The sequence below is a fragment of the Podarcis tiliguerta genome (genome assembly GCF_965153285.1).
Source record: "Podarcis tiliguerta genome assembly, chromosome: 8".
Lineage (NCBI taxonomy): Eukaryota > Metazoa > Chordata > Lepidosauria > Squamata > Lacertidae > Podarcis > Podarcis tiliguerta.
In genome coordinates this window covers 83,839,150-83,863,771 of record NC_139541.1, presented here as the reverse complement: position 1 = coordinate 83,863,771, position 24,622 = coordinate 83,839,150, and the positions used below count along the sequence as shown (strand labels likewise).

The window sequence follows — 24,622 nt, the reverse complement described above, 5'->3', positions numbered from 1 at the left end:
TTAATCTGAATCCTGAAATACTGTTCCTGACCAGGGTGTGTTTAGTAATTTACATTAATACTCTAATGAGTGAAACTTTTGGAGCAGAGTTTGGTATGGAATATCTGTCTTAGCTAGCTAAACATTATCCTCAAAACAAAAATATAAAGCCAGTAAAACAGTAGTATAAAAATGTGGGTTGACAAAATCCAATCTTACATTTAAGGGAAAGTCTGGGCAAGAAGATTCAGGCGTGGCAGAATATTCATTCTGTCTTTATAATAAATTGATTTTTCAGCGTGGCAGGAACCAAACTGTGGAACTCCCTGTTGATGTCAGGCTGGCACCATCACTGAACTGTTTTCGGTGCCTGCTATAAACACACTGTTCGTTCTGGCAAACCTACCCAGTTATGTAGAATGCGGACATAAATCCAGGAGGGAAGTCAGGGCAAAATTATTTGCCCCTCAAGTGATGGCTGCTGTGTGGATGAACTGGCCGGATTTTGCAATGCGTGTCTTGTCTCTTCCTTGCAAGGCCTGCGAAAACGGACGGGGAGCCATTTTGCTGTCTGTGGCCAGGGGGAAGGTCTCTGAAGGCATCGACTTTGGTGAGTACCTCTACCTGCCGTCTCATATTTTTCTCCTGAAATTCCTCTCATCTCTGCCAGAGAGAAAAAAGGAAGAGATTTAAGCATGTGGACTAGAAACTTAGAACATGGGTAGGCAAACTAAGGCCCGGGGGCCGGATCCGGCCCAATCGCCTTCTAAATCTGGCCCGCGGACGGTGTGGGAATCAGCATGTTTTTACAGGAGTAGAGTGTGTGCTTTTATTTAAAATGCATCTCTGGGTTATTTGTGGGGCCTGCCTGGTGTTTTTACATGAGTAGAATGTGTGCTTTTATTTAAAATGCATCTCTGCATTCTTTGTGGGGCACAGGAATTCAGTCATTTTCCCCGCCCCTTCAAAATATAGTCCGGCCCCCCACAAGGTCTGAGGGACAGTAGACCGGCCCCCTGTTAATAAAGTTTGCTGACCCCTGACTTAGAAGATGACACACACACACAGGGAAGCACAGCAGATATTAGGTTCAGGGAGGCAAGATGCCACTGTGAGTGTGGTTGCTTGGAGCCCAACAACCGAATATGCTTGCTGCCTTCACAGCCTCAATGATGCTGGACCAGATGGGCCCGGGGCCTCATCCAGCAGGGATCTTGTTGGAATCATGTGGGTTAAACCACAGAGCCTAGGGCTTGCCGATCAGAAGGTCGGCGGTTCGAATCCCCGCGACGGGGTGAGCTCCCATTGCTCGGTCCCTGCTCCTGCCAACCTAGCAGTTCGAAAGCACGTCAAAGTGCAAGTAGATAAATAGGTACCACTCCGGCGGGAAGGTAAACGGCATTTCCGTGTGCTGCTCTGGCTCGCCAGAAGCGGCTTAGCCATGCTGGCCACATGACCCGGAAGCTGTACGCTGGCTCCCTTGGCTAATAAAGTGATGTGAGCGCCGCAACCCCAGAGTCGGCCATGACTGGACCTAATGGTCAGGGGTCCCTTTACCTTTTAAGGGGCCCTAAGGGGTCATCTAGCCCAACCCCACGCAATGACGCAAGAATCGCAGCTAAAGGATCCCAGGCAGGTGGCCGTCTACCTCCCTGCTGTAAAACCTCCAAGAGACAATAGAATCATAGCATTGTAGCGTTGGAAGGGACCCCCAGAGCCCATCTACTCCAACCGCCCCCCCCCTGGAATCTCAGCCACTGCATGTCATTCCCTTTGCTGCCATTTCCGCGAACTGTCCTTCAACCCGGTTTAGATTTGTGTCCTTCTCCGCAGTCCACCACTACGGAAGAGCCGTGATCATGTTTGGCGTGCCCTACGTCTACACCCAGAGCCGAATTCTGAAGGTGAGTCCGGCATCTCCTCTCTGCCTGCGCAGTCAAACTGGGCTCCCTGCCTCCTTCCTCCGTCTTGGCTCCAGAGCAGGTGATTCCCAGGAGCCGCCTCCTCGAGGCTGCGCGACTCTCCTGGGGCTCCACCGGCGCAAAACAAACCTTGGCGTCTCCTGGATACGGGGAGGATGAAGAGGATGCCTCTTCGCAGCTCCTCTTCTCCCGAGCTGCAGGTGGGAATTTCTGTACAGCAAGCAAGGAGGGGAAACTGTTGTGAGACAGACACACACACACACACACACACACACACATAACTTCAGATATGCAGAAAGAACCTTTTATTGAGGGTGAAAGAGGAGAGCGCAAAATATGGTCTGAAGCTCAACATCAAAAAACCGAAGATCATGGCCACTGGGCCCATCACCTCCTGGCAAATAGAAGGGGAAGAAATGGAGGCAGTTAAGAGATTTTACTATCTTGGGCTCCATGATCACTGCAGATGGTGACAGCAGCCACGAAATTAAGAGACGCCTGCTTCTTGGGAGAAAAGCAATGACAAACCTAGACAGCATCTTAAAAAGCAGAGACATCACCTTGCCAACAAAGCTCCGTTTTCCCAGTAGTGATGTATGGAAGTGAGAGCTGGACCATAAAGCAGGCTGATCACTGAAGAATTGATGCTTTTGCATTATGGTGCTGGAGGAGACTCTTGAGAGTCCCATGGACTGCAAGAAGACCAAACCTCTCCATTCTGAAGGAAATCAGCCCTAAGTGCTCACTGGAAGGACAGATCCTGAAGCTGAGGCTCCAAGACTTTGGCCACCTCCTAAGAGAAGACTCCCTGGAAAAGATCCTTCAGAATGGAGAGGTTTGATCTTCTTGCAGTCCATGGGACTCTCAAGAGTCTCCTCCAGCACCCTAATTCAAAAGCATCCATTCTTCGGCGATCAGCCTTCTTTATGGTCCAGCTCTCACTTCCATACATCACTACTGGGAAAAGCATAGCTTGAACTATATGGACCTTTGTTGGCAAGGTGATGTCTCAAGAAGATGAACTACGTACTGCTTAAAGAGGAGCTTTGAAGGCAGCTTTCACCAGGAAGGGGCCGGTGGGAGTTGTAGACCGAAAGAGCCAGAGGGTGCCTGGTTGGCAAGGCTGTGTGCATGTTGGGGTGTTGCCAGCCCCGTGCCCAGCGCTAAAACCCCTGGCAGAGAGTCTGGGATCTGAATTGGCTGACTTGATCCCAATTAAGTCAGATTAAGGAGCCGCCAGCCTGCTTCCAGGAAAGACATAAGCTTTCAGGAGAGACCTAGCGCTGTCAAAATCCCAGCCCAGGGTTTTGCTGTATTTCCTTCGTTGTATTTAAACGGCTTCTTGGAGAAGGGTTAGGCCACTGGTTCACAAACATTTTTTTGGGGGGGGACACTGCCCCCTTGGTTCCACACACTCACCCCCTGTGCCCCCAACGCTGTAAAAATGCACTGGGGATACCAGAAAATGCAGGTGGGGAGAGTAGCTCTTAGGCCCGGATCCTGCTCACTGGTTTTCCATGTTGGGCACCTTCTGGTCGGCTCCCCCGTGAGCACAGGATGCTGAAATTATTATTATTATTATTACTATTATTATTATTTATTAATACCCCGCCCTCCCCAGCCAAAACCGGGCTCAAGGCAGCTAACACCAGGTAGAAAAACAATTGATTAAAATACAACTTGAAAACAAGATTAAAATACAACATTAAAATACAGCCTCATTTCAGTAGAAACTCAAATCAAAAACTTTTTGGGGGATGAAAACGTCAAATCTTCCCTAAGGCCAACTGTCCAGACTGGTCCTACGTGGACCAGAAAAAAGCCAGGCAAGTCCCCAAATAGGAGTTCCATCACAGAAGGAGAAAGGAAAGAGTGGAAGGGGATCAAGTTGATTCCAAGCCAAAGGCCAGGCGGTACAACTCTGTCTTACAGGCCCTGCGGACAGAAATCAGATCCCGCAGGGCCCTGGTCTCATGAGACAGAGCGTTCCACCAGGCGGGAGCCAGAGTTGAGAAGGCCCTGGCTCTGGTTGAGGCTAATCTGACTTCCTTAGGGCCCAGGATCACTAGGGTGTTGCTATTTATGGACCTTAAGGTCCTCTGTAGGGCATACCAGGAGAGGCGGTCCCATAGGTCATTATAACTAGATGGGTCATTGGCTTGATCCAGCATCTTACAGCTTTATTTGGGTCTGCATGACCTACCAAGGAAGACAACAGCACAGCAAAATTCAAAACCGTTGCAATGAGCTGCGCTTCTATTCTGACGTCAATGAACACCATACAGTGGGCCCTCTGGATACGAATCTAATTCGTTCCGGGGGTTCGTGCGCACCCTGAAAAATCCGTATCCAGAGGTTCCACTTCTGTGCATGCGCAAGCGGCAAAACCTGGAAAAATACTTCCGGGTTTGCCGCTTTCGCAACCCGAAGTTTCTGTTACTCGAGAGTAACCTAACCCGAGGGTCCGCGGTATGGCGGAATCTGTTCAACAACACATGTCACGGTGCCAACTTTTCAAAGTCTGAAAGTCATTTGCAGTTCCGGCGCCTCCCCCTGTGTCTTATCAAAATCCTTCTTAAATTGTGGCACCAAGAATTTGACACAGTATTCCAGGTGTGTCTGACCAAGGCGGAATAGAGCCTATTGCTTTCCTTGATCTGGACACGGATGCGGCTGAGAATAGCTGGACAGTTAGCCTTGGTGAAGACCTGATGTTTTCATCCCCAAAAAAGTTTTTGATTTGAGTTTCCATTGAAACGAGGCTGAATTTTAATGTTTTAATGTTGTACTTTAATCTCGTTTTCAAGTTGTATTTCAATCAATTTGTTTTTTTTATCGGTTGTTAGCCGCCCTGAGCCCTGTCTTGGCTGGGGAGGGTGGGGTATAAATAAAATTTATTATTATCATTATTTATTTATTTGCATTAGCGTTCTTTGCTGCTAATTTTCACATTCAGATCAGCGGATTTTGGCATGCAGGGAACTGCATTTGTATCTGTGTCTGTGTGTGTCTGTCTGTGTTTGTGTGTGTGTGTGTTTTCTCACTGGGAGCGGGGAGGAGATCTGAAAAAGGACACACAAACACAGACAGAGACCTCCATGGCAGCCCCCTTTCCACAGGCCCGTCTAGACTACCTGCGGGACCAGTTCCAGATCCGCGAAAACGACTTCCTGACCTTTGACGCCATGCGCCACGCAGCCCAGTGCGTGGGGAGAGCCATCCGCGGCAAGACAGACTACGGCCTGATGGTCTTCGCTGACAAGGTTTGCCGGGTGGCGGGGAAGAAATCATGAGCAGTGGCGCACTGTTCCACAGACTAAGAGGGGGAGGTGCGTGTGTGGGGAATGGCGGGCATCTATTCTCCCCAGGTAACATGCCCCACGACTCTCGGCAGCGCTTCGCGCGGGCGGACAAACGGGGCAAGCTCCCCCGCTGGATCCAGGAGCACATCACGGACGCCAACCTCAACTTGACGGTGGACGAGGCCGTGCAGGTGTCAAAGTTCTTCTTGCGCCAAATGGCCCAGCCGTTCCGCAAGGTGAGTGGCGGGAGAGGAGGGTCCGGGTTGGCTGACTTTTAACTGGGCCGGAGGAAGGGGCTCGGGGAGTGCCAACGCTCCACAGGTTAGGGGGAGCAATACTTGCCTTGCCCCGGGTACAGGCAACCCACGCTATGTCACTGGGATAAATGGTAGATAAATAGGTACCACTCCTGCGGGAAGGTAAACCACGTTTCCGTGTGCTGCTCTGGTTCGCCAGAAGCAGCTTAGTCATGCTGGCCACATGATCTGGAAACTGTACGCTGGCTCCCTCGGCCAGTAAAGTGAGATGAGCGCTGCAACCCCAGAGTTGGCCATGACTGGACCTAATGGTCAGGGGTCCCTTTACCTTTGGACTGGAGGGGGTGGTGGGTATGAGGACGAGCCCTTCCTACTCCTGACCCCAGATCCCATCCTCTCTTTCGCCAGGAGGACCAGCTGGGCCTGTCTCTCCTCACCTTCGAGCAGCTGCAGTCGGAGGAGACGCTACGCAAGGTGCAGGAAATTGCCCACCAGGTGTGAGGCCAGCAGGAAGAGGAAGCCGAAAGCACAAATGGGGGTCTCCCCGCAGCTCCTGCCTCAGCCTGGCCCACCGGCGGAGACGAAATCAGAGGGGCCAAACTCACACGGATTTTATACCCCACACACCCAAAAAGACTCTGCTTGCCAGTTCCAGATTTTGGACTCAGGTTGCAATAAAATAGCTTTTTTGGTTTTTCTTAAGTGCTGAGTGTTGTTCATTCTGCTTTGCTATCTGCCATAATAATAATAATAATAATAATAATAATAATAGTAATAATAATAATAATAATAATAATAATAATAATAATAATAATTAATTTATACCCCGCCCCACCCATCTGGATGGGTTTCCCCAGCCACTCTGGGCGGCTTCCAACAAAGTATTAAAATACAGTGGTCTGTTAAAGATTAAAAGCTTCCCTGAACAGGGCTGCCTTCAGATGTCTTCTAAAAGTCTGGTAGTTGTTCTTCTCTTTGACATCTGGTGGGAAGGCGTTCCACAGGGCGGGTGCCACCACTGAGAAGGCCCTCTGCCTGGTTCCCTGTAACTTGGCTTCTCGCAGGGAGAGAACAGCCAGAAGGCCTTTGGAGCTGGACCTCAGTGTCTGGGTAGAATGATGGGTGTGGAGACACTCCTTCAGGTATACTGGACCAAGGCCGTTTAGGGCTTTCAAGGTCAGCGCCAACACTTTGAATTGTGCTCGGAAATGTATTGGGAGCCAGTGTAGGTCTTTCAGGACCGGTGTAATGTGGTCTCGGCGGCCGCTCCCAGTCACCAGTCTAGCTGCCGCATTCTGGATTAGTTGTAGTTTCCGGGTCACCTTCAAAGGTAGCCCCACGTAGAGCGCATTGCAGTAGTCCAAGCAGGAGATAACTAGAGCATGCACCACTCTGGCGAGACAGTCAGTGGGCAGGGAGGGTCTCAGCCTGCGTACCAGATGGAACTGGTAAACAGCTGCCCTGGATACAGATTTGACCTGTGCCTCCATGGACAGCTGTGAGTCCAAAATGACTCCCAGGCTGCGCACCTGGTCCTTCAGGGGCACAGTTGCCCCATTCAGGACCCAGGAGTCCTCCACACCCGCCAGCCTCATCCCCCCAAAAACAGTCCTTCTGTCTTGTCAGGATTCAACCTCAATCCATTAGCCGCCATCCATCCTCCAACCGCCTCCAGACACTCACACAGGACTCTTCCCCTTCCCCCCATCCACTAAATGAATGAAGCAGACAACATTCAGCAGTCACTGGTCCAGTATCCATTTACAACCATTTATTTGGGGCAGAGAGATATGCTTCCAGTTGCATAAATACAATAAATATTGTGACTTTGGCTGGAGGGAAATAGCAGCGATTTTTTCACTGGGCGGGGGGGGGAGGGGAGTGCAACTTTACCTGGTCGTATGCAAAGAGTTAAGGCAGCAGCGGAGTGGGGGGCAGAGACCCTCCTGTCCAGCTGCTTTGGGAAGGGCCACCCAGTGCCCCCCCCCTCAAAGGTCCTGAGAAATAACAGCCTGTTTGTCCTGATTGCATGGGGGCCGGACCTGATCTCCACCCCGGCCCTACTCTTGCAGGGAAGACCCTTCATGCAGCCACAGAGGCCCCAGGGAACAGGGGCGTTCCAGCTGTGGGATGGTGGGGGGGGTCTCCACCTGGCGCAGGACCCCCCGCCCTGGTTCCGGCAGCCCCACAAGCTCAGCTGAAGGCTGGCTGAGTGGAGGAGAGAGAGGCTGAAGCTTCGGCCCAGCCTAAAGGCAGCAGCGAGGGAAGCGCGGTGGGAAGAGGGGCCAAGCCAGGCCTAGGTGGAGCTGCTTTGCATGAGGTCCTGGGAGCTGGAGCTCAGCGTCCGGGCGCCGGTCAGGGTCCTGCTGCTGGGCTGCTGCAAAACAAACAGAGAATCATAGAATCACAGAGTTGGAAGAGACCACAAGGGCCATCGAGTCCAACCCCCTGCCAAGCAGGAAACACCATCAGAGCACTCCTGACATATGGTTGTCAAGCCTCTGCTTAAAGACCTCCAAAGAAGGAGACTCCACCACACTCCTTGGCAGCAAATTCCACTGTCAAACAGCTCTTACTGTCAGGAAGTTCTTCCTAATGTTTAGGTGGAATCTTCTTTCTTGTAGTTTGGATCCATTGCTCCGTGTCCGCTTCTCTGGAGCAGCAGAAAACAACCTTTCTCCCTCCTCTAGGTGACATCCTTTTATATATTTGAACATGGCTATCATATCACCCCTTCACCTCCTCTTCTCCAGGCTAAACATGCCCAGCTCCCTTAGCCATTGGTGCTGTAAAGAAGGCTACAGCACTGCAGGAAAAGCCAGTTCTAGAAGAGTTTGGATTTGATATCCCGCTTTATCACTACCCGAAGGAGTCTCAAAGCGGCTAACATTCTCCTTTCCCTTCCTCCCCCACAACAAACACTCTGTGAGGTGAGTGGGGCTGAGAGACGTCAGAGAAGTGTGACTGGCCCAAGGTCACCCAGCAGCTGCATGTGGAGGAGCGGGGAAGCGAACCCGGTTCCCCAGATTACGAGACTACCACTCTTAACCACTACACCACACTGCTTTGGCTGCAACCCCTTCCTTTGAGGCTCTGCCTAAAAGAGCATAAACATAAGAGCCCAGATTCCTGTTCTCACTGCGGCCAACCAGGTGCCCATCACGGAAAACCCATGAGCAGGACCCGAGTGCGAGAGCAACTCTTGCCTGCTGTGGTATCCAGCCACTGGCATTCAGAAGGCCTTTGACCGCAGAGGCCAGCCACCGTGGCTAGTAGCCATGAATTTATCTGTGCAGTTCTTTCTAGTAAGTACCATAACGATCATGATTATTTGTGGGCAGTTTGCAGAAATCAATTATTTCCAAATGTGGCGGCCTTGAATTTACGAGTTGGGAGTCAGTGCCGTCCAGCGGAAGGGAGCATTTTGGAGCCTCTGAAGCTGGCCCCTGGGCTCGCTCGTCAACAGTTCGGATCATCAAGGTGTTTCTCTTCCTTAATTTATAACTAGTATCTTGTAAACTTTGGCTCGACTTTGCGTTTGGCATTGCCTAGCAAAGTGCTCAGCCCAGCCCAGCTTCACGTGGCCTCACAGTTTAGGGGAGTTAGAACAATAAAACCATGAGATGAAACAATAAATTAAAACATCAAAACGAAGCACTAAAAGGAGTTAAGAAATAAAATGGAAGAGAAGATAAAAACAAATGCTGAGGGTTGCTTATAGAGCAGAAATTTGCCTTAGAGCTCAAAACCCTGATTCAAGCATTCAGCAGCCATCTTAAAGCCCGCTATCTCATCCTCATTTAAAGCCACCCAATTTGGGTTTCTTGTGGCAATGAGTTACACAGATGCACTTCTAAGGGGCTGTACGCCAGCATCTTCCAAACGGACTGGCAGGCCAGCAACGCCAGGAAGGCACATGCCAGGGCAGGGAGTGGCAACGTAAAACCTTTGCTGGCTGGGCTGCCAGGGCCCCCTTCCGCCAGCCACAAAGGAAACTGACCCCCCAGGATTTCCTGCATGTTTGGCAGGGCTCTGTCCCCGCAGCCTTGCCACGCAGCCCTGGCACCTTGCCCCTCCTCTCCCCTGCCACAGACTCACCGTCGGGGACGCAGCAGCCGCTCTCTCGCCCACGTGCAGGACGTTCAGGGAAGTGGCCCTTTTCATCCTGTCCAAAAAGACAAACGCCTGTCAAGTTCTGATGCACCTGTGCATGCCTGGTTTCTGAGCACAATTCAAAGGGTTGGTGCTGACCTTTAAAGCCCTAAACGGCCTCAAAGGCCCAGTATACCTGAAGGAGCGTCTCCACCTCCATTGTTCTGCCCAGACACTGAGGTCCAGCTCCGAGGGCCTTCTGGTGGTTCCCTCATTGCGAGAAGCCAAGTTACAGGGAATCAGGCAGAGGGCCTTCTTGGTGGTGGCACCCGCCCTGTGGAACGCCCTCCCACCAGATGTCAAAGAGAACAACAACTACCAGATTTTTAGAAGACATCTGAAGGCAGCCCTCTTTAGGGAAGCTTTTAATGTTTTAACAGACTACTGTATTTTAATACTTTGTTGGAAGCTGCCCAGAGTGGCTAGGGAAACCCAGCCAGATATGCGGGGTATACCTCAGGTCCAGCTCCGAGGGCCTTCTGGCGGTTTCCTCCCTCCCTGTGAGAAGTGGGCCTTCTCGGTGGTGGTGCCCGCCCTGTGGAATGCCTTCCAGTCAGATGTCAAGGAAATAAACAACTCCCTGACTTTTAGAAGACTTCTCAAGGCAGCCCTGCTTAGGGAAGTTTTTAATGTTTGATGTTTTATCATGTTTTTAGTACAGTGGGCGCTCGGGTTGCAATTCGGTGCTTCTGCCCATGTGCAAAGCACAATCTAGCACTTCTGCGCATGCACGACTGCCAGTACCCGGAAGTACCGTATTTTTCGTCCCATAGGATGCACCAGCCCATAGGACGCACCTAGTTTTTTTGGGGGGAAATAAAGGGGAAAAAAATTCCCCTCTATTTCCCCCCCAAAACCAGGTCGGGGAATCCAAACCAGGTCGGGGAACAGCGGGATGGCGGCACTGCGCCTCCCCGCTGTCCCCCAAGCTTGTGGGGCTGCCTGATGTCTGCCCGAGGCACGGGGCGCTCTGCTTCAGTGCGCCCTGCGCTCCGTGCAGCAGGCTGCTATCTGCAGCCTAGGGAGCCCTATGGGAACTCCCGTGGGCTCCCCAGGCTTGCCGATAGCTTCCTGAAGCCTGGAGAGCGAGAGGGGTCGGTGCGCACCGACCCCTCTCGCTCTCCAAGCTTCAGCGAAAGCCTGCATTTGCCCCATAGGACGCACCCAGATTTCCCCTTCATTTTTGGAGGGGAAGAAGTGCGTCCTATAGGGCGAAAAATACGGTAACCCGTTCCGGTACTTCCAGGTTTCGGCGGGTCAGTAACCCGAAAAAACGCAACCTGAAGCATCTGTAACCCTAGGTATGACTGTATTCTGTTGGGAGCTGCACAGAGTGGCTGGGGTATAAATAATAAATTATTATTATTATTATTATTATTATTATTATTGGCTTTTTAAAGAATCAGAGAATCAGAAAGTTGGAAGCAGCGCTCCCCTCCCCCTGGTAATCTAGCGCAACCTCCTGGAAGGCAGGAATCGCAGCTCAAGAATCCCTGACTGATGGCTGTCCAACCAACAACGAATCATGGAGTTGGAAGGGACCCCCAAAGGTCATCTATTCCAGCCCTCTGCAACAATGCAGGAATCTCAACTAAAGCATCCAGGGCGGATAGCCACCCAACCTCTACTTAAAAACCTCCAAAGTCGGGAAGAGGGGGCCAGCTTCCCAGGGAGCCTCTTCTACTGTTAGAGTTCTTACCCTCAGAAAGCGCTTCCTAATATTTAGTCAGACTATCCTTTCTAGTAACTTGGAGCCATTGTTTCGGTTCCTGCCCTCCAGAGCAGGAGAAAACTGTTAGGATATTTCCGTTCCACCTTAAAAGAGAACAGGATGTTTGTGTCACAGCCTGCGCATTTCCTGTTTCACAGGATGTTTCTGTTGTGTCTTTGCTTTCGTTTCTCTCTGTGTGCCGGAGACACTGAAGCAGGCAGTCATGTTTTTCTTTGTTCTGATCAACGCAGAAATAAACTTGTAAACAATGCTCTCCTGAGTGCATCTTTCGCTGTGTGCATTATCTGCTGATAGAGCGTGCACGGCTCTGGAATGTGGCAAGCTATTTCTGGAGCTCGTGTCGCTAATTGCTGATACTGCGTGTCTACGGGAGATCGATGGACGTCCGGAGACGACGTGGAGTCATGATGGACTTTGTCTCCCTGGCAGTATCCCAACAAAAACAAGCTTGGTCCATCAGCCCTTCAGATATTTGAAGATGGCTGTCATCTCACGCTCTCCATCTTCCACAGGCTAAACACCCCCAATTCCCTCAATCGTTTCTCGCGAGAACGGTGTTTGTGTGAGAATTGCTTGCTAGGAGGCAAAAGTTCCTGCCTCCAGGTTCCAGGGAGACTCACCCTGGGGCCGAGGCTGCAATGGGCCGCCGTCCGCCTTCCCCTTTGAGTTTGGAGACGAGTTTCTCGCTGCCTCGCTTGAGGGACTCGCGGAAGCGGGAAAAGGAACTGCTGCGCCTCAGGTTCCCAAGGGAGTCCTGGCAAAAAGGGAGGGATCACAGAATTGTAAAAAGGTAAAGGACCCCTGGACGGTTAAGTCACGTCAAAGGCGACTCTGGGGTTGCAGCGCTGATCTGGCTTTCAGGCCGAGGGAGCCGGCGTTTGTCCACAGACAGATTTCCAGGTCATGTGGCCAGCAGGACTAAACCACTTCTGCCACAACTGGGACACTGTGATGGAAACCAGAGCGCACGGAAATGCTGTTTACTTTCCCGCCGGAGCGGTACCTGTTTATCTACTTGCACTGGTCTGCTTTCAAACTGCTAGGTTGGCAGGAGCTGGGACAGAGCAAAGGGAGCTCACTCCGTCGCGGGGATTCAAACCGCCGACCTTCTGATCGGCAAGACCAAGAGGCTCAGTGGTTTAGACCACAGCGCAACCAGTGTCCATCTACAGAACTGTAGAGTTGGAAGGGACCCAAAGGATTGTCTAGTCCAACCCCCTGAAGTGCAGGTTAAAAGGTAAAGGTAAAGGGACCCCTGACCATTAGGTCCAGTCGTGGCCGACTCTGGGGCTGCGGCGCTCATCTCACTTTATTGGCCGAGGGAGCCGGCGTACAGCTTCCGGGTCATGTGGCCAGCAGGACTAAGCCGCTTCTGGCGAACCAGAGCAGCGCACGGAAACGCCGTTTACCTTCCCGCCAGAGCGGTACCTATTTATCTACTTGCACTTTGACATGCTTTTGAACTACTAGGTTGGCAGGAGCAGGGACCGAGCAACGGGAGCTCACCCCGTCGCGGGGATTCAAACCGCCGACCTTCTGATCGGCAAGTCCTGGGCTCTGTGGTTTAACCCACAGCGCCACCCGCGTCCCTCTGAAATGAAGGAGCCACCATTAAATCCTGCTGGGGGTGTAAAGGGTACCACAATCTTTCTGCAGACTAGGATGGGGAGGTGGGGTCAAGACCTAAAAACAGAGAAGAGGTGGGAAAGCTCCCCAAAGCAGCCGCAACACAAACCTGGCTATACACAGCGCCTCTTCCAGGTCCCGTTCTGCTCTCATCTGAAAGATGCAGGGGAAAGGATGGAGAGAATAAGAAAAGGGTGCCGGACATACCCGTTTCCCGGGGACAGTCCCCCAGATTTACAAATCAGCCCCCTGACAAAATCCATCTATTTAGCAGGAAGTTGAAAAGTGTCCCCGGATTCATGGGCCAAAGTGGGAAATTTAAGGTTAGATTGTGTTAAGATAAATTATAGAACAAAAAATTGAGAAAGATGGAAAGGATTTGCTGAAATAGCTAATTGAACTAGAATACAAAAAAGGGAGGTGTGAGGAGGTCGATGAAACAAGTAAATGAAAGGTAAAGATATGGAAATATTGGATGTGTTTTTAAATGTTTTTGTTGTGTTTTTTGTTGTTGTTTTGCTGTATTGTTTTTTGTTTTTATTTTTGATGTATTGTAAGGTATTGTCTTGTTCTGTTAAATTTTTTATTGTTTTTTTTCTTCTTTTTTCTGTAACTATTAAACCTCTAATAAATATTATTTAAAAAAAGAAAAGAAAAGTGTCCCCGGATTCATTGAAAAAAATCTGGTAACCTTAGAAGAAGATGCTCCTTACCTTTCTCGCCCTGACCTAGCCACAGTGATCCACACTACGGTCACCTCCAGACTTGACTACTGTAACTCGCTCTATGTGGGGCTGCCCTTGAGACTGACCCAGAAACTCCAGCGGGTGCAGAAGGGGGCCTCGCTGCAGGATCACATTCACCCGGTCCTATACCAGCTGCACTGGCTCCCAGTGGAGTACAGGATCAGGTTTAAGGTGCTGGCTTTGACCTTTAAAGCCCTATACGGCCTAGGACCCTCGTACCTACGGGACCGCCTCTCCTGGTATGTCCCACGGAAGACCTTAAGGTCCACAAAAGACAACATTTTGGAGGTCCCAGGTCGCAAGGTGGTTAGATTGGTCTCAACTAGGGCCAGGGCCTTTTCAGCTGTGGCCCCGATCTGGTGGAACGCTCTGTCACAAGAGACTAGGGCCCTGTGGGACTTGACATCTTTCCGCAGGGCCTGCAAGACAGAGCTGTTCCGCCTGGCCTTTGGTTTGGACTCGGTCTGAACCCCTCCTTTCATAATCCTCATAGAACTCTAGCCCAATGGTTGCCATTAATTTGATTCTGAATTAGTTTTAGAATGAATTGATTTTAGAATGCTGTGTTACTTTTATTGTTGCTAGCTGCTCTGAGCCCAGCTTCGGCTGGGGAGGGCGGAATATAAATGAATTATTATTATTATTATTATTATTATTATTATTATTATTATGATGCACGGTTTGCCGCTACATCGCCCTTCCCCAAGCTTCCCTCTCCATACACTGCTGCAGAGAAACACAACTGCAATCCGGCTGCTCACCGCCTCTGCTGACGCCCAAATCCTGGTCATGTGTGGACAGAATTTCCTTGTAGAGCTCCTCAGCCTGTTGGTACTTTCCCTGCTTCAGGTAAGACGATGCCTGGGCGAGAAGAGAGGAAGGCAGTTTTAGCTGGGTGGCTCCATACCTGATAACGTCACCTGTTTCCCTACTGAAAAAACAATTACCGTATTTTTCGCTCTATAAGACGCACCAGACCACAAGACGCACCTAGTTTTTGGAGGAGGAAAACAAGAAAAAAGATTATTCTGAATCTCAGAAGCCAGAACAGCAAGAGGGATCGCTGCACAGCAAAAGCAGCGATCCCTCTTGCTGTTCTGGCTTCTGGGACAGCTGCGCAGCCTGCATTCACTCCATAAGACGCACACACATTTCCCCTTACTTTTTAGGAGGGAAAAAGTGAGTCTTATAGAGCAAAAAATACGGTAACTAGAAAACAGGTTCTTTTTATCTTATGCGATGGTCTTCTAGTAAGGTTAAGGCTTACTGGGAAATGATATATAATGAAATGAAAGGGATGTTTAAAATGAGATTTGTAAAAAAAACTTCAGAAGCTTTCCTTTTGCGCATTACAGTGGTACCTCGGGTTAAGTACTTAATTCGTTCTGGAGGTTCATTCTTAACCTGAAACTGTTCTGAACCTGAAGCACCGCTTTAGCTAATGGGGCCTCCCGCTGCTGCTGCGCCACCAAAGCACGATTTCTGTTCTCATCCTGAAGCAAAGTTCTTAACCCGAGTTACTATTTCTGGGTTAGCGGAGTCTGTAACCTGAAGCGTATGTAACCCAAGGTACCACTGTATAGGAACAGAACTACCCAAACTGTATAGCGATTTATTCATATATGCGACTACTGTGGAAAGGATGTTACTTGCCCCAAAATGGAAAAAAGTAGAAGTTCCAGCAAAGGAAGAATGGATACAAAATCTTATGGAATATGCAGAAATGGCGGGACTCACCGGAAGAATAAGAAATAAAAATAACAAACTTTTTTTATAAAAGAACGGAAATGGTTTATTGAATGTTTACAGATAAACTGTAAACAGATAAGAAAAAATTGGCAGGATTATTGTAATAACCTGCCATTTCATAAGAGTTTATACTTAAAGAAGATGAATAAATGAGCGAATTAAGTTAATTTGGATACGCAGAAGATATTAAAAATAAATTTAAGGAACCGCAGAAAGAGGGGGAAGGAAGTCGAGTTTTGAAAGGTCAAAATGCTTATAAAATCAGTGAAATGTATAAACCTGAAAAGTAAAAAAAAAAAAAAAATAGAGAAAGAAAAAACGAAAAAACAATTAACTAGCTTTTACGGCATTCTAATTTTATGTACTGGCAATGAAACCCTTTCTACAGGGCCTGTTCCCCTGTAGGTCTAAGTTGCACTTTGCACTTTGATAACCTAGGCTGAGCTATGGTTTTCCCAGCTATGATGTATGGAAGTGAGAGCTGGACCATCAAGAAGGCTGATCGCCGAAGAATGGATGCTTTTGAATTCTGGTGCTGGAGGAGACTCTTGAGAGTCCCATGGACTGCAAGAAGATCAGACCTCTCCATTCTGAAGGAAATCAGCCCTGAGTGCTCACTGGAAGGACAGATCGTGAAGCTGAGGCTCCAAGACTTTGGCCACCTTATGAGAAGAGAAGACTCCCTGGAAAAGACCCTGATGTTGGGAAAGATGGAGGGCGCAAGGAGAAGGGGACGACAGAGGACGAGATGGTGGGACAGTGTTCTCAAAGCTACCAGCATGAGTTTGACCAAACTGCGGGAGGCAGTGGAAGACAGGAGTGCCTGGCGTGCTCTGGTCCAGGGGGTCACGAAGACTCGGCACGACTAAACAACTAAACAACAACAACAACCTAGGCTGAATTTTAGCTGGTTTTAATTTGCACTGACAGCTGGAACCTCCAGCTGAACTTTTTTTCATCTCCAAGAGCAGCCTAACCTTTATTACCTAGGAAATTCTGCTTGCGGAGTTTTCTATTCTTCCGCAGTCATATTGCATGCATATATATAATGGCTGATCTTTGCAATCGATGGCTTTTTCCTGAGTTGTGCTGAGGCAGCAAAGCCATTGCAAAAATAAATAAAAGATAAAGCTTTAAAGTGGCTGTTGTGCAAATGATGCAAATATTGAAATGTGTGTTGTTTGTGCACAAGAACACCTCATCGCTGTTGTTACTCTACATTAAAAACAGCCCACATACTGTAAACTTTTCCCAATCTTCTATAAATCTCTGATCTCGTTGATTTCGGATCCTTCCTGTCAGTCTATCAAGTTCTGCAAAGTCCGTCATCTTCATTCTCCATTCTTCCAATGTAGGTAGCTCCTCTTGCTTCCATTTCTGAGCCATTAATATTCTCGCTGCTGTCACTGCATATAAAAATAACTTCCTGTCTTTCTTATTTATCTCGTTCCCTGTAATACCAAGTAAGAACGCTTCTGGTTTCTTAACAAAAGTGTATTTAAACATTTTTTCCAATTCATTATATATCATTTCCCAAAAGCTTTTTACTTTCTTACACTCCCACCACATATGATAGAATGTACCTTCTTATATGCATAATCTAAGTGAAAAGCAAATAACGCTTGTAAGCTTTAATGAAGCTCTGTAAGAAGAAATGTTAGAATATGAGTAAAATAAGACTTAATTTACAAAATAATAGATGGAAGGCTTTAGAAATGTGTAAGAAATTAAGAGGGGAAGGAGTATCAGTCAAGTTGAGGGAAGTCAAAAAAAGAGAATGGATGTAAAAAAGATGTATGAATTGTATTAATTCTATATTGGAAAAATTGAATAAAAATTATATATATATATATATATATATATATATATATATATATATATATATAAAACAGCCCACATACTGAATCATTATGAACCATTTCCAAATGAAACACCAGCACCGAGTGAGTCAAAAGGAACCCAAAAGTCGAACAGTCCTGCAATGACCAGGGCAGTTGTGTTGCTGAATAGTCATCTTCTATAGTAGATCCTGTCTGTGAAATGTCCACCCATCTGGGAAGCCTGCCTAGCAACAACCTTGTCATCGTTTGGGCTGCACCAATCATGGGATGCTTTCACTCTTGATTTCTGTGTATTTTTTTCCTACTGTATTTTATTCTTGTAAATCATTTTGGGACCTTTGGATTATTGAGAAAGTCAGTAATAAACTCATGGAGGAGAGGTCTACTGATGGCTACCAGCCACAATGACCATGTTCTGCCTCTGGCAGTTGAAGACAGCAATGTTCTGAATGCTTGGACTACTGCAATGCACTCTACGTGGGGCTACCTTTGAAGGTGACCCAGAAACTACAACTAATCCAGAATGCGGCAGCTAAACTGGTGACTGGGAGTAGCCGCCGGGACAACATAACACCGGTCTTGAAAAACCTACATTGGCTCCTAGTACTTTTCCGAGCACAATTCAAAGTGTTAGTACTGACCTTTAAAGCCCTAAACGGCCTCAGTCCTGTATACCTGAAGGAGCGTCTCCATCCCCGTCGTTCTGCCCGGACACTGAGGTCCAGCTCCGAGGGCCTTCTGGCGGTTCCCTCACTGCAAGAAGTGAGGTTACAGGGAACCAGGCAGAGGGCCTTCTCAGTGGTGGCACCCGCCCTGTTGAACGCCCTCCCACCAGATGTCAAAGAGATAAAGAACTACCAGACTTTTACAAGGCATCTGAAGGCAGCCCTGTTTAGGGAAGCTTTTAATGTTTGATGTATTACGGTATTGTAATATTTTGTTGGAAGCCGCCCAGAGTGGCTGGGGAAGCCCGGCCAGATGGACGGGGTATAAATAAATTATTATTATTATTATTGTTGTTGTTGTTGTTGTTGTTGTTGTTGTTGTTGCCAGTTGTTAGGTTCTTGTGGAGCCTCCAGCTCCAGAGGCAGTCTACCTTGTTTCCTAGGTTCTTAGGTTTATTTGCAAGAACAGGATGCTAGACTAGATGGACCTCTAGTGGCCAGGCTCTTCTGATGTCCTGAAAAGTAAATTTCCTCTGGCCGACACACACACAAAACGTCTCCCCATCGTTTACCAGGTTGTTCTTGGTCTTGGCCACGTTTGGGTCGTCGGGCCCCAGCCGGGTCTGGTAGATGCAGAGAGCCCTCTGGTAGTACTGCTCCACCTCCTCAAACTTCCCTTGGTTCTGGCACAGGAGCGCCAGGTTGTTCAGCTGCTTGGCCACGTCTGGGTGATCGGTGCCCAACACCTGAAAAACAAGAGTGGGTAAGAGATTCTAGCATTGGGACCTGGGAGAGGCCAGGGTTCAGATCCTCCCACTGGGTGTCACTGCCTCTCTCAGCCTGGCATGCCTTGGAGGGCTGTTGTGATGGGGATTAAATGAAGGAGGGGGGGGGGAACCAGGCATATACCATCTAGAGCTCCTGGGGGGGGGGGATGGTGAGATATAAATGCATTTATTCTCAGCTTTTTTTTTTTAAAAAAAAGCAAGTTTTGGGAGAAAAGAAATGTGAGTTTGTGTGCTTTTCTTATTAAAAATGCAGATTGATGCAGTGCACACACGCACACGCACGCACGCACACACACACACACTGCTTTAATTGCAGAGACCAAAAAGAGGGGTTGATTCCGCCAGCCTTATTGTCAGACCATCCTACTGTTAAAATGTGACTTTGAAAGTATTGTGTATTCCACAATTCTGGGTCTGGTCAGAGTCTGAGTGCTGAGATCAGCATAATCGGAACCTTGTCTATCTGTCTGTCCGGTTTTTTTTAAAGCGAAGTTAAGTTTCTAGTCCTTAAGATGGGTTGAATAGAGTTTTTCTCGGGGTCTCCGGTAAAGCCTGTACCTTCTCTCTGATCTCTAAGGCTCTCTTGCAGAGCGGTTCGGCTTCTGTGTATTTCCCCCTCTTGCCATACAGCACGGCCAAGTTATTAAGAGTGGCGGCCACCTGTCAGAAACAGGAGGAAAGGTTTGTTTATTTCTTTTTTAATATTTTTTAAAAAACCTTTATTAAGCATTCAACACAAATTTGCACAACAATACACCATGTTACATTTTCTACAAGCTACATGCACGTACTTTATGTAGAAAAAGAAGAAAAGAAAAAAATAGAGAGAGAAAAGAAGAAGAAAATAAAAGATAAAGGATGGATTAAATAAAATAAAATAAACTTCTGATTATTCACATTGTACTGTATCTCATTTTGTTATTTTATACACAGAATCTTATTGTTATTATTTGTTTTTCTGGTACCACGGTATATACAGGAGGTATCAGGGTGGTTCACAGAATAAAATCAAAATATAAAACCGCAAAATGCAGAATCAAAATAAAAATAACAGTACAGGGGTACCTCGGGTTAAGAACTTAATTCATTCCGGAGGTTCATTATTAATCTGAAACTGTTCTTAACCTGAGGTACCACTTTAGCTAATGGGGCCTCCCGCTACGGCTGCACAATTTCTGTTCTCAACCTGAGGTAACCTGAGGTACTATTTCTGGGTTTCTGAGGTACAAAGTTCTTAACCTGAGGTACTATTTCTGGGTTAGCAGAGTCTGTAACCTGAAGCATATGCAACCTGAGGTAAAGGTAAATGGACCCCTGACCATTTGGTCCAGCCGTGACCAACTCTGGGGTTGTGGCGCCCATCTCACTTTATTGGCCGAGGGAGCCGGCGTACAGCTTCCGGGTCATGTGGGCAGCATGACTAAGCTGCTTCTGGCGAACCAGAGCAGCGCACGGAAACGCCGTTTACCTTCCTGACAGAGCGGTACCTATTTATCTACTTGCACTTTGACATGCTTCTGAACTGCTAGGTTGGCAGGAGCAGGGACCGAGCAACGGGAGCTCACCCCGTCACGGGGATTCGAACCTTCTGATCGGCAAGCGCTAGGCTCTGTGATTTAACCCACAGCGCCACCCGCATCCCTTGTAACCTGAGGTACCACTGTACTAATAGCAACACCCTGAACTTGGGCAGGTAACAAATCAGCATCTTCTGAGCAGACCTCTGAGTGCAGGACTTCCATGCAGATGATTCCTCAATGCTGTCAGCAATTGTGCTGCAGCATCTGGCACTAACTGCACCATTTGGGGAGGGGCATCAGCCAAGCTCTCCTCACACACCCCCTCGAAGGCCTAGCACCTTTTAAACACTGCATCTTTGGGAGCTTGGACCATAAAGAAGGCTGATGGCCGAATAATTTGTGCTTTTGAATTCTGGTGCTGGAGGAGACTCTTGAGAGTCCCATGGACTGCAAGAAGATCCAACCTCTCCATTCTGAAGGAAACCAGCCCTGAGTGCTCACTGGAAGGACAGATCCTGAAGCTGAGGCTCCAAGACTTTGGCCACCTCATGAGAAGAGAAGACTCCCTGGAAAAGATCCTGATGCTGGGAAAGATGGAGGGCACAAGGAGAAGGGGATGACAGAGGACGAGATGGTTGGACAGTGTTCTCGAAGCTACCAGCATGAGTTTGACCAAACTGTGGGAGGCCGTGGAAGACAGGAGTGCCTGGCGTGCTCTGGTCCAGGGGGTCACGACTAAACGATTAAACAACAAAAAAAATTTGGGAGCACAAGAGACTCTTCAAAACTTCCAAGGGTGTCCAGAAGAGTTGTATTTTTACTAAGAGAGTGACCTTATGGTGTCACTCTCTTAGTAACATGGTATGATGGCCTGGGATTCGGACTCGGAGGCTGAACCTGAGGAATCCCAGCCTGCACAGGAGTCCCCGTCTCCAGAACCAGCTGAGCCGGGGCTGGGGCATGAGCCTGAAGGGTCCTCACCTGTGCTGGATCCTCAGGTGCAGGCACCACCTGAATCCACTCTGGCTCCTGAGGTGATGGAGGACTCCACTCTCAGCCCCGTCAGAGGAAGAGGAGGTGGCCTCTGGGTCCGGGAACCCTCCAGCCTCTCCTGAGCTGCAGAGGCTCAGGGCAGAGAGGTGGAGGGAACTAAGTTCCCGCAGGAGGAACTGCTTGTCTCCAGGCCTGGAGAGGCGAGTCACCTGAGGATCGGGGCTGCCCTATGCCTCGGGGGAGATAAAAGCCGGCCAGCCCCAGTCCCAAGTTGCGGGAGCAACATTGTTGGTCGCCAGTTCCTGCCTGAACCCTGTCCTGCGTCCCTGACCTCACCTGACTCTCTGCCCTGCACCCAGCTCCAGCTTTTACGGACTGCCTCCATATTGCTCCTTCGACCTCGGACTGGACTTGGACCTCGCCTCTCGCTTAACCCAGGAGACCAGCATAAATGATCTCTGCCCCCACCCATCAAAATACTCCCAGAGGAGAAGACACAAAGAAGAGAAGCCTTAACCGGACCCAAGCAGCATTACCCTCCACCGAGCCCCAGACGGACACTCACGGCGGGGTGCTCCACACCCAGAGTTTGCTCCCGGATATCAAGGGCATCGTTCAGCAGCTCCGTGGCCTCCTTGTACTTGTTCTGGTCCCTGCGGCGGAAGAAGATGGTACAAAAAAACCCCAGGAGATTGGAAAATGTTTACTGAATATATGAGAAATAACAGTGTACAGCTGAGAATGCTGGCAGCACTGAGATAAATTCAACAGTGTAAATAAGTTTTGATGCATGTAACAATGGAGTACAGAACGGTATAGTTTTTGTAAAATATGCAGGGATTTATTATACGTAACGTGAACCATGGAAAGAGAAGAAGTCGCTGATATCTTAAGGATGTATAAATGAGGACTTTAAGTTGTAAAATAGAAAATTTAATGATAGATAGATAGACAAAGAGAGAGAGATATGGCCTTCAATTTTAATTAGCCTGATCCTCTATTCCCTTTTCTCTTTCCTCTTCTACGAAGAAACCCTTTCTGGGACTCCATATTTAAATTCTTCTCTGGTCTCCTTGCGGGCCCTAGTAGGACCAGCTTGGCCAGTTAGCCCTGGGGATCATTCGATGCCTACTGACTGGGTCCCCCCCCCCAAATGATCCCTGAATTTTTGAATTTCATTGATAATTGATGCTGCATTTTATGTTGTCTTTTATGCTGTTTTTAAGTCGCATTTTAACCAATGTTTTATATTTGCTGTTAGCCGCCCTGAGCCCGGTTTTTAAACCGGGAAGGGGGGGCGGGTTAAATAAAAATTAATTACTATTATTATTATTATTATTATTTCATGCAAAAAGCATCGGTGCCTCAGCCACACCTGCAGAAGTCCTGAGAAGGAGACGGCCTCTGAATGCTGGACATCTCTACAGTGGCGTAGCGTGGGTTGTCAGCACCCGGGGCAAGGCAAGTAATTTGCACCCCCTAACCCGTGGATTTGCGCCCCCTAACCCGTGGATTTGCGCCCCCTAACCCTAACCCCCAGATGTTGCGCCCGGTGCGGCCGGCTCCCCCTGCACCCCCCACAATACGCCACTGCATCTCTAACTTTGGTGGAACTTTGGGCTCCTGCAGAGGATGCTTATAGAATTGGGGAGTTGGCAGGGGCACCCAGATGCCATCTAGCCCAACCCCCTACAATGCAGGAATCAAAGCTCTAAGTCTTCTCTTTCCAAGGCTCTTCTCAGCAGCCCGGGACCCTTTCCCACACAACACGCCCCCCCTGCCACCCCCCTTACCTATAAACCAAGGCTAAGATGTTCAGCATGGTGGCCACATCTGGGTGGCTGTGTCCAGAGCTCTTCTCTAGGTCTTCCAGCGCCTGTTTGCAGAGGGGGACGGCCACTTCGTAGCGCCCCTGGGAGGCATACTGGATCACCAGGTTGTGGAGGGTCTGCAGCCGCGCCGGGATCTCGTAGCCCCCTTGCTGAGCGGCCGAAGCGGCTGCGCTCGGACTCCCTCCTGCCACAGACGAGAGAGACAGGTAAGTTGAGCCCATTGCAGGAGGAGATTCCTGAACCCAGATCCCATCCGAAACATGGGGGGGTTAGAACAGCACTTCTAACGTGGAAATATGGAAACAACGACGAGCGCCAGGATCAAGATTTGGAGTTATGCTTCAAGGTCCAGACTACGGGAAGCCCCAAAAATTAATACCGGTAATTGCAATTTGGAAGATAATTCGACTCTTTTTATTTTATTGGATTGTGATTTGATATGTTAATTGGATGTTTTTTATTGGAAAATTAATACAAATGATTTAACAAAAAAAGAAAAAACAACAACAGTGCTTCCCAAACTTTTGAGAGCCACTGTCCCCTCGGTTCCAGAAACTCAGCATTATTCAGAAAAGCAGTTTGCACAACCCGCTAAGGAAGATAATGACACAATAAAATTATGAGGTAAAGGTAAAGGGACCCCGGACCATTAGGTCCAGTCGTGGACGACTCTGGGGTTGCGGCGCTCATCTCGCTTTACTGGCCAAGGGAGCCGGTGTACAGCTTCCGAGTCATGTGGCCAGCAGGACTAAGCCGCTTCTGGCAAACCAGAGCAGTGCACGGAAACGCCGTTTACCTTCCCGCTGGAGTGGTACCTATTTATCTACTTGCACTTTGACGTGCTTTCGAACTGCTAGGTTGGCAGGAGCAGGGACAGAGCAACGGGAGCTCACCCCGTCGCTGGATTCGAACCGCCAACCTTCTTATCGGCAAGCCCTAGGCTCTGTGGTTTAACCCACAGCGCCACCCACGTCCCAATAAAATTATAATCGGGTATAATTAATTAATTGCACGTTTGTTCAAAACCCAATTAAAACTATTGAGTTTAATTAGTTCAACAAAAATGATTGATTTGATCATGTGATGCCAGGTTTTCAAAGTCCGGATACTTGTTCGCACCTCCAAGCGCCCTCCCTTTGCCTATTAGTGCTGCCCCCAGGTCACCCCCCCCCACAAGCGGGAGAGACCACCCACTGGGTCAGAATGCGGCCTTCACTGGGGTGGGGCGAAGGTTAAACACAACCCCGAAAACTGGCCCACCTGTCTAGCTACCAGAAAGAAGACCAGTGAGGGTTTTAGGTTACTAACCAAGCACTTAATTTCACTTTCCCAAGACATTCTATCTCTGACCGCGGGGTCACCACACCAGGGAAGGAAAATAAGAAAGAACCCAAAAAGAGGGTGCTGGATGAGGCCAAGGGCCTGTCTAGTCCAGCATCCTGCCTTCGCAGTGGCCAACCAGCTGCCTGTGCGAAACCAGCAAAGCAGAATTCTAGCACAAGAGCAAGTTTCCCCTCC

General features: G+C 48.8%; 2 protein-coding genes across 6 annotated transcripts in view; one reads left to right on the top strand and one right to left on the bottom strand.

The window, feature by feature from the left end:
• The window catches only part of ERCC2 (ERCC excision repair 2, TFIIH core complex helicase subunit), a 35,351-nt gene extending 29,189 nt beyond the window's left edge, over nt 1-6,162 (top strand). The window contains exons 19-23 of one of the 2 annotated variants that reach the window (XR_014514723.1): nt 517-798; nt 869-1,883; nt 5,021-5,164; nt 5,296-5,439; nt 5,869-6,162. Coding sequence is in view for 1 of the 2 variants with exons in the window: in XM_083455098.1 (XP_083311224.1) it covers nt 517-589; nt 1,813-1,883; nt 5,021-5,164; nt 5,296-5,439; nt 5,869-5,961 (525 nt within the window). In the remaining variant the exon portion in view is untranslated. The remainder of the gene's footprint in view (nt 1-516; nt 799-868; nt 1,884-5,020; nt 5,165-5,295; nt 5,440-5,868) is intronic. The other variant, XM_083455098.1, reaches the window with a different exon arrangement.
• A 1,054-nt stretch (nt 6,163-7,216) lies between these two features.
• KLC3 (kinesin light chain 3) overlaps nt 7,217-24,622 on the bottom strand; it is a 29,414-nt gene continuing 12,008 nt past the window's right edge. For 3 of the 4 annotated variants that reach the window (XM_083455457.1, XM_083455456.1, XM_083455455.1), the window contains exons 5-13: nt 23,066-23,288; nt 21,838-21,925; nt 19,318-19,419; nt 18,544-18,717; nt 14,478-14,577; nt 13,080-13,123; nt 11,965-12,098; nt 9,559-9,625; nt 7,217-7,837 (exon numbers count right to left, since the gene is read on the bottom strand). In XM_083455457.1, the coding sequence (XP_083311583.1) occupies nt 7,757-7,837; nt 9,559-9,625; nt 11,965-12,098; nt 13,080-13,123; nt 14,478-14,577; nt 18,544-18,717; nt 19,318-19,419; nt 21,838-21,925; nt 23,066-23,288 (1,013 nt within the window). In that variant the 3' untranslated portion in view covers nt 7,217-7,756. The remainder of the gene's footprint in view (nt 7,838-9,558; nt 9,626-11,964; nt 12,099-13,079; nt 13,124-14,477; nt 14,578-18,543; nt 18,718-19,317; nt 19,420-21,837; nt 21,926-23,065; nt 23,289-24,622) is intronic. The other variant, XM_083455458.1, reaches the window with a different exon arrangement.